Below are 15,051 nucleotides of genomic sequence, written 5' to 3'. Positions count from 1 at the left end.
TTTTTTTTTTTTAAAGAAGCAAAACCTAGACACTAGCTAGCCAAGAAATCAGACATATAAAATCATAAAAGACAATGAAAAGAGTTTTCTTCAGATGGCTTCATTAAGTCCCTGTTCATAAGCTTTTGGGCAACATTCATTGCTCTCAATCAAAATTTCTACAGAAAAATGGAAAAAAAAAAAAAAAACCAAGTTTCAACAAAATGTTGAAGTAGGTAAACTGACCAACGTGTTTCAGCATCTCCCAGACACAACAGCAGCTAACTGGGAAGAACCCTCCCTGCAAAACACCCTGATCCACACGTGTCCCTTACAAACCAGCTTAAGGTTTGCTATGTTTGCCATAAGGCTGCATTAACCAGTACCAAAAAAAAAAACCAAAATTAAAACCAAAAAAACCCCCCCAAACAAAAAACCCCCACAAAAACCCCACAAAACCCAGTATAACCAAAGTGCACTCAACTTTCGTCCCAGTAACGGGCAAGAAAGCACTTGCTTATAAAGAGAACTACAGGAATGATTTGCTTCTTGGATTATGTTCTTTACTATTACTGTTCTTTATTAACTTAGCAAATATTGATAAAAGTAATTAACCCCATTCCAATTACCTATGTAATTTTATCCTCTTGTATGTCACCCCAATAAATCCAGCCAGGAGGGAGGAAGGATCCCAGTTGTTTAGCTACCATTTTTAGATGCCTACAAGCATCTAAATGTTAAGCCTAAATAGACTGAACTACAGCTGCACACCTCAGGACCCTACTGTCTTGTATTTTTAGGTTTCAGAAGACAACTTTAAACTTCAAAATTTACATGAATGTATTAAAGAAGTCTCTGTTCTAAATGTATAGTGATTTAAATCTAAAATTTTACCTCTAGTGTCTCTTCCGCAGTACATCCAGGCTGCTGCTGTAGCTTGCCAGTGTTCAAAGCTTCAATATACTCATCGCATTTCTTGTAGCCAGCATTCAGGAGCTCATACTTAGCTTTTAGCAGACCCTGCCCAGGGGTTACATCACCAATTCCAATTGAAAAGCCACGATTAGCTATTAAAAAAAAAAGAAGAATTGATAGCTCAATCTCATATAGACAAATTAAAAGCAGGAAATACTATCACCAGGAACTTTATTTCTTCCTCCCATCGTGTGACCATCATAAGCACTTCATAAGCACACTCAGTTGTTTCACTGTACACAGTATATCATATCTGAAGCAAACATCTTGCTTAATTGCTCTGTATTTCTGCTTTAAGATACTATTTTACATGGAAATGTACTTACAAAGATAGACAGGTGCAAGTCTGGCTAGTCGTGACATGGCATCTGCAGCTTCTACCTGTCCCCAGTCTCTCAGCAAGATGTAGAAGATGTTGTTCTTGGATCCTGAACCTAAGGTTCCTTTGTCCATACTGCCACTCATTAACTCACTGTTTTGAATTGTGACATCTAGAAATAAAAAGGCAAAAAGAATTCATTGGTTTTCAAAAACATTACCTAAACCCTTGTAATCAGTTATGGATTAGGTTTTTAAGTAGAAGTTCACAAAGAGAACAAAATCCAAAGAAATATGTTTAATGTATCTGTAAAAGTGCATGAGTAAGTAAGGGAGCACTCTACAACCTGACCGTACCAACTTAAGAAAAAAATTTATTTCTGTTCCTCCTTATAAAGGCAACAGTATCCAATTTAAGACTTGCAAGAAACATAGTGCATAATAATTTTTGTTAAAAATCTTAAAATAAACTTTGCTTCATTAATCAGTATGAAGTCTTTGATCAATCTTACCCATCCAGAAATAAATGTCAGTCATGCATAATAAACCTGTTTTAGTTAGTTAGCTCTAAAGTAGAGCAATAGAATTTCAGAAGAGGAGTTACAGTTCTCTTATTCAAAGACTGATAATTCAGTTCAAGTCAGTCACTTTTGGAGGCACATCTTAAATTGAAAAAACTACACTTGACTCAGATGTCTAATTACAAGCATATCATAACAACATTCATCTTGCCTTGTAGGCTGTACATACTGCCTCTTTTAGATTACTTCCTTTTCTTTCATCATGAACCTTCTATTTCAGGCACTGAATCTTCCTTACAAGCTTTAGCCTTTAAACAATCAAAAAGTATCTTCTGTACATGAAGTTTAGACATATTTTCTATGAGAGCAGTGCAATATATGTTCATCTTCAGCTTCCTTATACCCCTTTCAAAGAACTGGCATATGCAGATGGATCCGATTTACATCATTTTATGCAGAACACTGTGGATGTTTGCATACTGTACTCCACGTTCAATACTCAATGGAGTTCAGTGTAATTTAGGTAATCATCATCTTGAACCAGAAATCACTGTTCTATCACTTACTATAAACAATCAAAACATTCTACCATGATTTCTTGTGACTTTGGAGAATTTGAAGAGAACTTTCTGAAGAGAATTATTGTTGTTTTAGAAATTAAGTTTTTTCAGAGAATTGAACAGAGCCAATGAAATCCAGAAGTTTTCCACTTCATCTACTACTGTCAAACTCAGAAAACGGAAATTCTTCCCTTACTTTCTAAAATTAGAAGACTGTGGTGCAAAGAAGATGCCCTGTGTTCACACAAGTGAGAAGAGGATCACTTTGTTGCCTTTCACCCCACTCTACTTAGAGCGGCTGAAAAACATTGTGCCACCATGCTTAGAGCAAACTTCATAACCACAAAGTGGTGCTATCTTCTAAACAAATCACTCAGAATCTGTTGTAGAGTGGATTTGAGCCCTAATTGATAAATTCTCTCTCACATTAACATTGCATGACAGAATTACTGTCAATCAATGGTTCCTCCCCAAGTTCCTTAACTCACACTTCCGAGCAGCAAGGAACCGATCTAATCCTGCCTGTTCAAGTTCTTTTCCAGCTGTTACTATATGAGCATTAAATTAACAAGCAAAGCCTTGCTCATCTCCTACATCCTCTTCAACCCTGATACTTTGCATTATATCTGCCATGTGACTTCCCTTACTAGAAGGATACAGGTGTTTTGATGTAAGGATTCCTGTCTTCGCTACATACCCTAACTCCTTTTGCTGTTTAACTTCTAATCCCTATTATCACTACCCACAATTAAGACATAAATTTTTTTCACTTGCCCTCTGCACAATCATTTCCTAAGGTTCTTTGCTTTTCTCTCTCACCTTCAAATAATACAGTAGTATCACAACAAGCCTAGCAAAAGACGTTTTACTAAAAGAAAACACCCAACTAATTTCTCTGGTGTTCAGCATGACTTCAACTTTTGAGAAACACTGCACAATTTATTTTTCATTTCAAGAATATGTAAGCGAAGCACTGTTTTAACTCCTCCAGTGAGCTTAACAGTAACAAAATCAACAAAAGAACAGCTACAATGTCTTTGAAGGCTTCCAAAAGGCAGCTTTAGAAGCATCACTCACAAGAATCATTGTAACACAGGTCTTCTCCTTTGCCACAATACTGTTTGCCCTTGGTTCGTAGATTGGCTTTTACAGGACAGTCATCACTGGGTTTGAGAACGAGGCTGAAAACCTGTTTTCCAGTCCAGAGTGTTACAGGCTTAGAGAAACAAAAGGACAAGAATTAGGATTATTGAATTTATGCTACAGCTATAATAAAACAACAAGCAAGAACTGTAAAATTGTTTTCTCATCAGAACCTTTCTATACTGAACTATACTGGCAGAAGCACATAGCAGCATTCCTTTGAACAGGGAAGTATTACGCACCTTTACAGACACAAAAACACTGACTGCTGAATGGTTATCCCTCAAAAAAGGGCACCTGCATGCATTTAGAGAAACATACTGTATTGCTCCCTCTTGCTGTTATGGTTCCCTGACTGATTAGAAAAGGAAGAAAATAAAAAATGATGCTGCTGTCATTTCATTGCTCAAATAAGTTGCAACATTTGTAATTCCTTCTCTATGAAGTCCCTTTGGTTTAAAATTTTAGGAGGTTAAAAATTCATACAATTATGTATTCCTGGCTAACTGGCACAGCTAGTGCTAAAATTACTCACTTGGAGTGAAAGAAGCAGTGAAGAATCACTGCGCTTGGCTACTAGCAAAAGCTACAAAATTCACATTAGATGTCATCCATAAACGCTCTCACCTTGCTTTAGATTAGTATTATTCTCTGGTATTTCAATTTCACTTTGAGTTTCTCTAATATTACACTACTTATTGTAAAATTAAAGAAAGGGTATTACAAAAATATGCACTAATACGTAGTAAATATTTAACTGATTTGAAAATGCACCAAACTCTCTCCATCAGTAGTGTTTGCCTCAAATACAAAATAAATCAGACACCCTTATATGTATGTGAATGAAGGCTTAACAAACCCTCACCTAATAAATGATACTACACCTCTCTCAAAGTTTGTGACAAATACAGAGATACTCTGCCCTTCATACTACTATTTTGTATACGCGATGTAACTAGAAAAAAACCCCAAACAGACAAAATATCACAGAGCACTCATCCTCTTTAATCTTCAAGATACTGCCATGTTAACAACTAAAGCATACTATTTCACAGGTTTAATATCCCCTAAATTTGGGATACTGAAGCCTAGAACTGTTGAGCATTTCAGGACAGCACTTGAGGGCACCCAAGGAATAACACAGTTTCTCCACTTAGCTCCATATTAGTCTGCATGCTAGTAACAGTGAGGTTTCCAAGAGCAATGATCTACTGACTGCTCATAGCCAGGTGGTCTTTTTCACAGTAGCAAAGCTACGTTGGAATCCCGAAGAAATCCTGCATCTGGACTGTACCATAGAAGGTTGACTCTGTTCAGCATCAGGAAGCATTGAACAGCTTCTGCATAGCTTTGACCCCGAATTCCAATACTTGCACAAATACAAAATCTCATACAAAAGTAATGGTGGACAAAACAAGTCGTGTCTCTGCTCAGAGCATCACCATGGGTCAAGAACACACAACAGAGAAAGACTTAGTAAGATTAAAAACATAGTTTGACGCACCTTCAGTATTGCTGGAGGTGGAAGACGAACTTTAATCTTTTCATCCTTGCCAACTAGGATAGAAGCAATAATTTGACAGGCTTTGGCTCGATCAAAAAAGGTATCTTTTAATGTGAGAAGATAGGCACCTAGAATATAAAAAATTATTATGAGAGTCTAAAAGGTTTTAAATTTAAAAGCTATTGCATACTCAGTATCAAACATTTCATTCTAATACTAGTTACCTACTTACTGTGCAAAATGACATTACAGCTTCAGTTGTATATTCTTTACAGAATTTTTAATTGCTCTCCATTCAAAATACTAAAAATTAGACCCAGCACATTTCTATAGTATATTCTTTCTCTCAGACTCTATCCCAGAGGTAAAAATAAGACCTTGGCATTAATTTTGGTACACTTATGTTCATTTCCCAAAGAATTAAGGAAACCTCAGAAGGTACTTACTGCAGGTTAAAACTAATTTGACTAATGAATTCAACTCCTCTACCATATTAAGTTTACACTGTCTTCCAAACGCATACAAAGATTCCCAAGTATTCATTTTCTCAGTTGGAGAAACACTGCAAAAACATATGCAAAGGTAGTAACAACTGCAGCTGCAAAGGTACACAGTATCAGAAGAGATTCTGAAGACATCATTATAGTTTAGACTAATACAGCATGACCTTCATGTCACTTTTACTTGTGAAAGGAGAAAAATTTTAATTAATACAGAAAACTTCTGGAAAAGAAGGATGTGATTCTGAAGGAACAACTGTTAAATTACATAGCTCTGAAATAAGCTCATATACACACCCGTGAGGAAATCCTGAATAGCAGCGATAAGAGGTTCTCCATTTCTTGGTGTTACTAAGTTTGCTTTAGTCTGTATGATACAAGAAACAAAAAAGTTACATATCTGAAGACACTGATAGTCCTTTTGTTATTCAGACAAAAACTTAACATTTAAGACAGTTATCGTAGCAAAAATGGCAAAAGCTTATTCTAAATCAAAGTACTGCTTTCTTCAAAAAGATAAAAAATAAACTAGAAGTTTCAGTTCACTACAGCCCCTGCAAATCTATTGAGAGGTAAGGAATAATTGGAGAATAGTTACTGGAAAATACATATTCTGTTTCCAAAGCAGAATTTGCAGTCACCTTGATGTGTGTGGTCCTGTTCAAACAGGACAGAGAAGGGAAGACGAGCTAGCTTTGAGAGTCTGAGAAGGGACAAAAGAGGTTATGCTCACTACTGGGTGCTACCGGCATATTGCAAGTTGTGTGGTCCCCTACTGGTATGTAATAACCAAGCTAACCACTTGCACTAACACCATTTTCTTATGTCTTACTCAGACTACTGGTTCAGTTAATTACCCCCACCTCTGCAGCACAGTTTTGCCTGAACTGTCCACAGGCTCGCACAAACCTGAATCACACATTTGGGTGGGGGGTGGCGGGGAAGGGGTGTGAGTTCTTTTTAAGCTTGCTAATCAGTTCAGGAAGCCAATACATGCTGCAGCCAACAGTTGTGTTGATACGTCTGAAGCAGTAGTGGCATTCAGTGACCGCAGAGGAGCAGTCATCCTAAAGGAGAAACGTACTAGAAAATCCTCAGACTGATGCTTTCACACCACAGATCAATGCTTGCAACTATCAGATCCCTCTTTATTTATCCTCTCTTCTCCCTTTTCTCCCTGCCCTAAGAGCTTACTGTCTCCTGCCTTTACTGGTGAACTGCCTTCTCCAGTACAAGCTCACTATTGTTGCCTCATTTCCAGTTGGTCTGATTGTCTGCAATTGCTGTGCTGACAGATGAGAAAGTAAAGTATGTATCTGTTTGGTAACAGAACCATCCTATTTTGGTAGCAATCACTAAGGCCAGTCAGGCAGAAACATACCAATGACATCTACTTAAACCCACAGATTTCCACGGATGCCAAATCTAAGTCTACAGACTACCACTGCGTAACAGTCCTATTATTCTCAATTTCCTTTTGCAGTTTTTCTGGCAGTTTCACAGTTGCACATTACCCATACCCAGGAATCCTGGTAATATTTCAGATTTCACACTTGAGTTAAGAAATACGCAGCTCAGCCCATCTGCCACTAGCGAAATTCCAACCCCAACATTATCTACCTACCCCCATTAAAACAAGTGCTTCTGCTTTTGCTTCTTCTGTCTGTGGAAGGTGAAGGTTCATCTCGTCTCCATCAAAGTCTGCATTGTACGGTGTACAGACACATTCATTAAATCTGAATGTCCTGTGAGGTTTTACTCTGGCCTGAAAAAAAACAATAAAGCGATGCACATGCAGTCAAGCATGCTAAAAGATGAAAAACCATGCCTGGGTGCATCCTCGTAGAGTTTCTTTTCTTTTTATTACAGACATGAGTCGAAATTTCTGATTATAGGATTCAACTCAACCAGAACTGACGGAAATTGTACTCAGGTTATGTTAGACAAATGTAGCTAATAACCCGCATTATGAAGAATCTATACAAAGCACAGAATTCAACATGCTTTGCAGAGATCACATCAGCTCTACAAAATCTCAATACTTATGCAAGAACAGATAACGAGGCCAATTACAGATATTAACAGAACTGTCCAGGCAGCACACTGCCCAGTTACACATCAATTGCCATGGAAAAGCACAACTGTACTGTATTCACACTCTTCCCCAGGCAGTGTTTCAGAAGAAGCTGTTTCTTTTAGCATATGTGAAACACCCGCAAAGGGAAGCCACCTAATTCTCAGGGATGCAATACCTGTGTGTTAGGCTATGCATGCACTTACAATGTGAGCCATGATGCTCAGCTTATGAAGTGAGGGTTGACGGTTGAACAGGACTATGTCACCATCAATAAGATGTCGCTCCACAATATCACCAAACTTCAGCTCCTGGGCCATCTTTTCTCGGTTTCCATATTTCAAAAATCTTACAGTAACATGTAATAGTGGAGTCAGAAGAAATAAAGTCAGAAAGATGTAAACACAACTGAAAATCAAGTTCTTTAATTAAATGCTGGAGTATGAGTATTACAATAACTAAAAGACAAAACTGGTGTGGATTGCATCATTAAACATCAGCCCATCTCCTGTTTTAAATAATGAATATATTTGTGACATTACTTAACAAATCTACAGCAAGTAAGAAGAAAGTCTATTTCTAAAAAGAATGTTTCCATTTGTATCAAGGAATATGGGGAGTTTCAATTCCATACCACCACTTCTACCTACCTATAAACCAACTGCAGATTAGTTCTCCCATTGAAAGGGCCAGTTCAACATGCCCAAAACTGTATGTTTTCATTGTTCTCTGTACTACACCCATTATTTCAAACAAGACAGACTCAGTCATAAATAAAAAAATTCTAATTGCAGTTCACTATCATTAGTACGTACACTCAAGTTTAAATCCAACAGGTGAACTAAAACAAAATCGTACGCTAAACCTAAGGAGATAATTACTATTTATTTGGTTATTGACCTTTATGAAATATTCTAAAAAAATTTTTTAATCCCTGTAGATATAACTATTTTCACACAGCAGTAAGAACAGGATGATGGGGATAAATAAAAACGAATCATTACAGGTAAGCATGATACCTTTTCATCTGTGTGTGCCTTTGCTGTATGAAGTTGGCTCCAGGATGAACATCAGGACCATTACGGACAAGTTTCCTCATAAAATTAATATTTGCTTTGTTTACCTGTCACATAAAGACTTCAATCAGAAACAAATGAAACAATTTTCAAGACCTCTTGTTTTTGCTGGTGGCTTTTGCACTTTCAAGTATTAGGCTCAACTGACAATCCCCTCACAGCCTCCAGCTGCTGAAGGGAACAGGCAGGAGATGATAGAGGAGGAAAATGTAAGTCAATTTTAGAGCAAAACATGCAAGTTAAATTTAAATCCGGGCAGTAAATCCAGAAATAAAAATACCAACCACTCCTTAGACAGAAACACCAAATAACATATGAAGCTATGTACGAGTTAAAAAAAAAAATGTCAAGCATAACTCTCCCCTCTTGACATGTCACTCCTTACACCACATGCCTTCACAGTACTTGCATGTATCTGATACTATAGCCTTCATTTACCAGCAACAACAGAATTCACAAAGTCACTGAAAGACATTTTGAACATAAAGCAATATATTCACTCTGTTTTACAGTGAGGCTATAAAGAAGGACAAAACTGAGGTCCTGTTAAAAAAAAAAAGATAGAAAAAGTTTTGGTTCTACAGTACTCACCTTTTCAGGAAAGGTTAGTATTTTAGCAACGTGAATAGGCACTGCTACTTCATCTATTCTTAAGTTAGGATCAGGTGAAATGACTGTTCTTCCAGAGAAATCCACTCGTTTTCCAGACAGATTGCCTCTAAAACGACCTAACAAAATAAGCAAGTGAAAACTCTTATAAAAAATTGTTTTCAAAATGTTATCTGTTAAGATAGCATATTAGAACATCTTTCAAGGTTCATCACTGAAGCACAACATAACAGTAGTGCAGAAATGCTTTAAAATCTCAAATATTTGTGGCTTAATTAAAAAAAAAAACAAAAAAACAACTTTCTAAACAAACCTTGCTTTCCCTTAAGTCTCTGAACAAAACCTCTGGTCCATTTTTTAGGTGCCATGTTGAGAGGAATTCCCGAAAGCTCACTATTAATGTACAGGGCACACTGTAATTGAAGAAAATCCCAGTCTTCCATAATCATCTGTGTTTTGGCTCCTGATATCCTGTGCTAAACAAAACAGTCAGCCAGTTCAGAAAACAAATATAACAACACATACTAAACTAGCAAATAATTTTTCCGATGAGTACAACTCTTCTTTTGAAAATGTTAAAAAACCTTCATACATGGGAATGAAAGAGGCAAGATACCTTTGCAACAGGATGCACATTGCTACAGCATAAGGCCATTCACAACAGAAACCATCAAAAAATTTCTTTTGACTAGCATTGGCTTTGGACAAATGCTCACAAAGCTATGTATTTTTTTTTTAAATTATATTTTTCCCAAGCCACTGAAGTTAAACTAATATAACGTTACAGCCAGAATAACCACCAGTAGTTAATACTTTTTCCAATCACAGGACAGTTAGCTAGAGTTAGTTAGTGTGCTTAGTTTTGTTTACCTGACAAAAGATCAGTTTAGAAAAGCCCAAGAAGTATTAGTTTGGTAGAACTGCTTTTCTGAACAAATGATAAATTCTGAAATTTACTTCATCTTAATTTGACAACCATGCTAACAGAAACTTGATTTCTTAAGAACAGATAGTGGAATCAAGAAAGGACAAACATGTAGTGAAAAAAGAGACAGGTCTACATGGAAAAAAACCTGATAGGTTATAACGTTTTCATTCTAAGTGAACACTCAAGAAGTTTTATAGTCAGGGTGGGGGGAAGAGAGAGAAGAGACAGACAGAGAAAGAAGAAAAGAGAAGTGTTGAGTTTACAGACCATAACTCAAACAAAAAAAAATATTTCCCCATAATCCACCAGCAGATCTTCAGCAGGTCCTATACTGCAGGCAGCCAGTTAGTCAGCTCTGCTTGAAGCAAGTTTCTATGTTTCAATAAAATGCCAAAAAAACATAGCAGTACAGAACAGACTGCTTGCTAGATCATAAGCAGTAAGACAAGTAAAACCACTTGCTATACTCAAATCTTTTATAAGGCAACAGCTTGAGAGCTTGAAGGATGACTCACCTTTTTTATTACATCATTGAGAAAAATGATCTCTGTCAGTTTCATTGTTAAGTCATCTTCATTGGTGCCAGACTTCAAGTCACTCACAACAGAGGGTCTGATACACAGTGGAGGTACTAAAAGTCGTGTGAGGATCAAATCTGATGGTTTACCTGCTTCGGGGTTCATTAGAAGCAGAGGGATGTCTTCTGCTGGGATCCTTCTGAAGAGATTCAATACTACCAAAGGATTCAAGTTTTCCTACAAAATCCATTGAAGAATGGGGAGAACAAGCCATCATGTAAGAGAGTTTCAGTGCTTCCCTCCTCCTCTCATTTACTGATTGTTCAAAAATAAATTATTTTTAGAAGACAAATAGAGAAAAACTATTCATGCAAACAAAACTGTATTTGGTTAATTTATTCTGAATCAATGCTTTTCGCTTCTCAGGTACTAAGTTGCTATATTCTTTCTTTTTTCTTTATACAGGAGTGTTTTCTTATCATGTTACTCTATTCTAAAGAATTGAGAATATTTCATAGTTCTTGGGCAAAGCAACTCAAACTTCTTTCAAGTTACAGTGTATTACAATCATTTTATTAGTACAAACTTATGTGAATTACCATACTTTCTAACCTATGTTTCAAAACTTCATTTCTCTCTTAGTATAGCTACTGGTCTAATGTAAGAAACTCCAGATATTCACCACTTTTTCTGTCCAAATATGCACTCTGAGAATTTCCCAGCTTGCAAACAGCAGAAGAAAACTAAAATGCATACAACACAAAGCTGCGCAAAACAAGATTAGATAATTAAGCCTCCTCTCTCCTTCTCAACCTTAAGTTCTTCTGAAGAGAAAAAAAAAATCTGTATATTGTAAACATCTTGGATTTACAGTAAATCTACACCTACATCCAGAGTTTCTGTAGGCCTAGATTTCTTCGTCCTCTTCTAGCTTATGGAAATACAACACACCACGACCATCCCCTTTCTTTACAGGCAAAGCTATGTATCAACACATCAACAAACTGAATTTCTCCTTTTAGCAATATCAGCATTACTGCAATAAATACAAACATTATTAAAGTGTCTTTTGGGATACAAAAATCTTCACCACCACAAGGCTTAAGCTGCTACATTTAAAACCTTTGGGGAGTTTTATTTCATAAACAAAAACTAACAGAAAATTTAAGTGGTAATAAAATTCACCTGAGCTCTTCCCAGTAAGGGTTCTACTTCTTTGTTATGTTCTATGGCAGTTTCAAAGGACTGGAGAAAAGTAGATACTATTGGATCTACAACTTTCTTATTGGTCTTGTACTTTTCATGTATTATTTTCAACAAACCACACTTCTTCACAGTTCCTGAAAGCAAATAAATGCAGGTTGTTTTGTCTTTTTTGAAAAAAACAAAAACCAAAACCAAAACCAACCAAACCAAGAAAACTGAACAAAAAAACCTCAGACTACCAAAACTTCAAACAAGTAAGCTACAGTTCCAAAACTAGTTAAACCTTCAGTAAACACAATAAATAAAACTTTATCAGCTTTATTAACCACTTTCCTAAATTCACAAAAGAAGAGGAGGACAATCAGGTCATGTCTCCTTGTACAGCCAGCTTGGTGTGCCTAGATCACAATGTGGCTTCTGAAGCCGAAAGCAGGTGGTGTAGCCCACACTAATTCAGCTTCACCTTAATCACAGCAGATTTTTTTTTTTTTTAAGTAGAAGTCCCCACACTAAACCCAGGACTAAGGTGTGCCATTTATCTATCGTTCCACTATCTGCTAAAGTAATTTTGAAAGTGAATTGTCAGAAAAATCTGAGAAATATTTTCATGTCATGCAGGTAACACTATTTGTAAACCTTCCACAGACTAGTACAAGTGCTTCCCAGACTCAATTATTTTTACTGAAGCATACTGACCTACCACTTAACTTTGTACATTACTACTGCTTGTGCCCCCATGCGTATATGTGGCAGCTCTCTGTACTTACTCAGACTGTTGATTGTTACAAACGACCCACAATTTTCACGAGTTAAAACTCTAAAAATTTAAAGTTATAAATTAACCCTCCACTATGAATCTGTAACATGGCAAGTCCTTTAAACAGCAGTACCACTTGATCAGTGTATGTGAAGACATGAACTCTTACTAAGATACTCTGCCCCGAAGTACAAATTTCAGTGTAACCCAAGATCACCACAGCTCAAATACTGCTAAACTGCAGAACACACCATCCTAAAGAATAACAAGCACAATCTAACATTAAGAAAGATAATTTAATGTAATTATGAAAAATTAAGTTCAATCAGAAGTACATAGCCTACAAATGCTTCTATGTTAAGGCACTGACAACAGACAATAGCTCCCAATTTTTTAAAAAACACGTTAAAAGGATTATCTTTTGCCTTTACAGAAGTATCAAATATTGGTTACTGTCATGAAGTATCCACATGAGATGTGAACAATAACGTGCCTAGTATTAAGAATGCAGTTACTTGTTTAAGCAAGGCCAGAGAGAATACCCATTAGCTGTGGAACAAACAAGCATATTCAACATTTTGATGCTATCACAGCTGCCAAGGTAAAAAACCATCAGAGCAGACAGCTTCACTAACTGCTTATGTCAACACTCACCATTAAAGGCACCACAGTAAGGGCAAGTGTTTTTCTTTCGGCACTTTTCAGACACTTTCTTTTTTAGCCCTCTCTTCTGAAGATATGTAAGGCCAGGTCGCTTTAGGTAATCCAAAAACTGTTTTTTCTCTTCCACCGACAGCATGATGCAGCAACAGGTTTTGCAGATCATCTTAAACGTAAAACATAGAGTTGTTTAATGGGCACATTCAGAAATGTAACCTCTCCTACTATAACTCAAGTTCTTCAGTGGAGTGCAGTTTTTTGAACTAAATACTGTTGTCCTGGTTGAAAGACCAACTCATACACTGTAATATACAGAATAAAAGTACACAGGAGAAAGAAAAATACAGTCAATGAGGCAAATCCTTATGGAAGATCTGCAAGATTTTAAAAATCCATATAAAGCAAAAAGAGCTCTGATTTACTAGGATGCCGTAAAAAGGCAAGTTACACTACATACATTTAATTCAAACTACTACAGAAAGCAACAGATTAAATAAACCAGTCTGAGATTACATAAAATAAAATGGATGTATTTACAACACTAAAACTGTAATGAATTAAACTTATTTTATAGAACACAATTTATAACACAACCTCATTTTGGTCTTCTTAATTACTCTTTCAAGCACCATCTTTCCTGATAATTTCCTTTTTCTAGACTAGAAACTGACCAAAATCATAATTCTGTTTACCTGTAAGATGCCTATGACAGCTTTGAAGTATCCAACATGAAAGCATGGCAGCTCTAAGTCAATGTACCCATAATGTCCTAAACAATCAGCTAGATTTTTTCCACAGGTTTCACAGGGACGGTCTTTTTCACTGGTTCCCTTTGGGAGAGGGGAACATGCACAAAAAAAAAAATTAGCTATAATCAACCAAATACATAGAAAATACAACAGCTCTTAACTGAGTCAGCTATCCTGACAGCAGACTCACTCCTTTTCCCCAGCATCAGAAGCGTATCAGTAGCATTACGTTCACTCCAATCCTTAAAAAGAAAAATGTCTTTCGCACACAGCCCCTACTGCTATCAGTGACATTAACACATACAGCTCTTGCAAATGATCTACAGCCCGCTCATCGACCACATGGCATTTTGTAGGTGGACATCTCTGAGTCCTCCCCCAACTTGGTAGAAAGAACTTCCTCATGCCTCAAGAGAATGCTTTCCCCAATCCTCCAAAAGCATGAAGTAGCTGCCACTGCAGCAAACAGTCTTTGCAAGTCAAGTAAAAACACATACGTATGTATTTCCATGAGCACTATATTTCAGGCATCTCAACTTATTTTTAACCATTTCAAGTAATTCCACAAAAAGAGTCTGAGAAAAAGAACGGTTCTCACCATGCGATGGTCAAGTACTCCATACTGCAGTGGAGAGTGATGGTTGTCCTGACTATATAAGTTTTTGCTAACCACTTGAATGTGGGCTTGCTGACGCATCTCTTCTGGAGACTTCATGCCAAAACAGATGTGGCTTCTGGAACGGGAAATTTCACATATGTGCACAGATATACATGCAGAAATATTTACAGCTACAAGCACACACACAGAGGCACATAAAAGCAATGCAAAGGTGATTCAGAATACAGTTGGAGCAGGTCGGGTTTGGGTAGCTATGAAAAACCAAGGCTGTTTTACAGCGGGTTGGCGGTTTAGGGCTGGCGGATTTACGCATGTTCCTTAGGCAGCCCTACGGCTGCCCCCAGGCAGCGACCCG

The 15,051-nt window shown here is 36.9% G+C and overlaps 1 protein-coding gene across 1 annotated transcript in view; it reads right to left on the bottom strand.

The window, feature by feature from the left end:
* POLR3A (polymerase (RNA) III (DNA directed) polypeptide A, 155kDa) overlaps positions 1-14,866 on the bottom strand; it is a gene marked incomplete at its 5' end in the record, with an annotated part of 35,671 nt that extends 20,805 nt beyond the window's left edge. The window contains 15 exons of the mRNA XM_010143303.1: positions 874-1,046; positions 1,281-1,445; positions 3,431-3,569; positions 5,001-5,128; positions 5,798-5,867; positions 7,125-7,265; positions 7,781-7,922; positions 8,594-8,697; positions 9,242-9,378; positions 9,573-9,735; positions 10,703-10,942; positions 11,891-12,045; positions 13,323-13,494; positions 14,021-14,158; positions 14,676-14,866. Of these exons, the coding sequence (XP_010141605.1) occupies positions 874-1,046; positions 1,281-1,445; positions 3,431-3,569; positions 5,001-5,128; positions 5,798-5,867; positions 7,125-7,265; positions 7,781-7,922; positions 8,594-8,697; positions 9,242-9,378; positions 9,573-9,735; positions 10,703-10,942; positions 11,891-12,045; positions 13,323-13,494; positions 14,021-14,158; positions 14,676-14,866 (2,258 nt within the window). The remainder of the gene's footprint in view (positions 1-873; positions 1,047-1,280; positions 1,446-3,430; positions 3,570-5,000; positions 5,129-5,797; positions 5,868-7,124; positions 7,266-7,780; positions 7,923-8,593; positions 8,698-9,241; positions 9,379-9,572; positions 9,736-10,702; positions 10,943-11,890; positions 12,046-13,322; positions 13,495-14,020; positions 14,159-14,675) is intronic.
* Between the last annotated feature and the right edge of the window lie 185 nt (positions 14,867-15,051).

This window comes from Buceros rhinoceros, unplaced genomic scaffold (genome assembly GCF_000710305.1).
Source record: "Buceros rhinoceros silvestris isolate BGI_N320 unplaced genomic scaffold, ASM71030v1 scaffold16989, whole genome shotgun sequence".
In the NCBI taxonomy this organism is placed as follows: domain Eukaryota; kingdom Metazoa; phylum Chordata; class Aves; order Bucerotiformes; family Bucerotidae; genus Buceros; species Buceros rhinoceros.
This window is presented reverse-complemented; position numbering and strand designations above follow the sequence as displayed.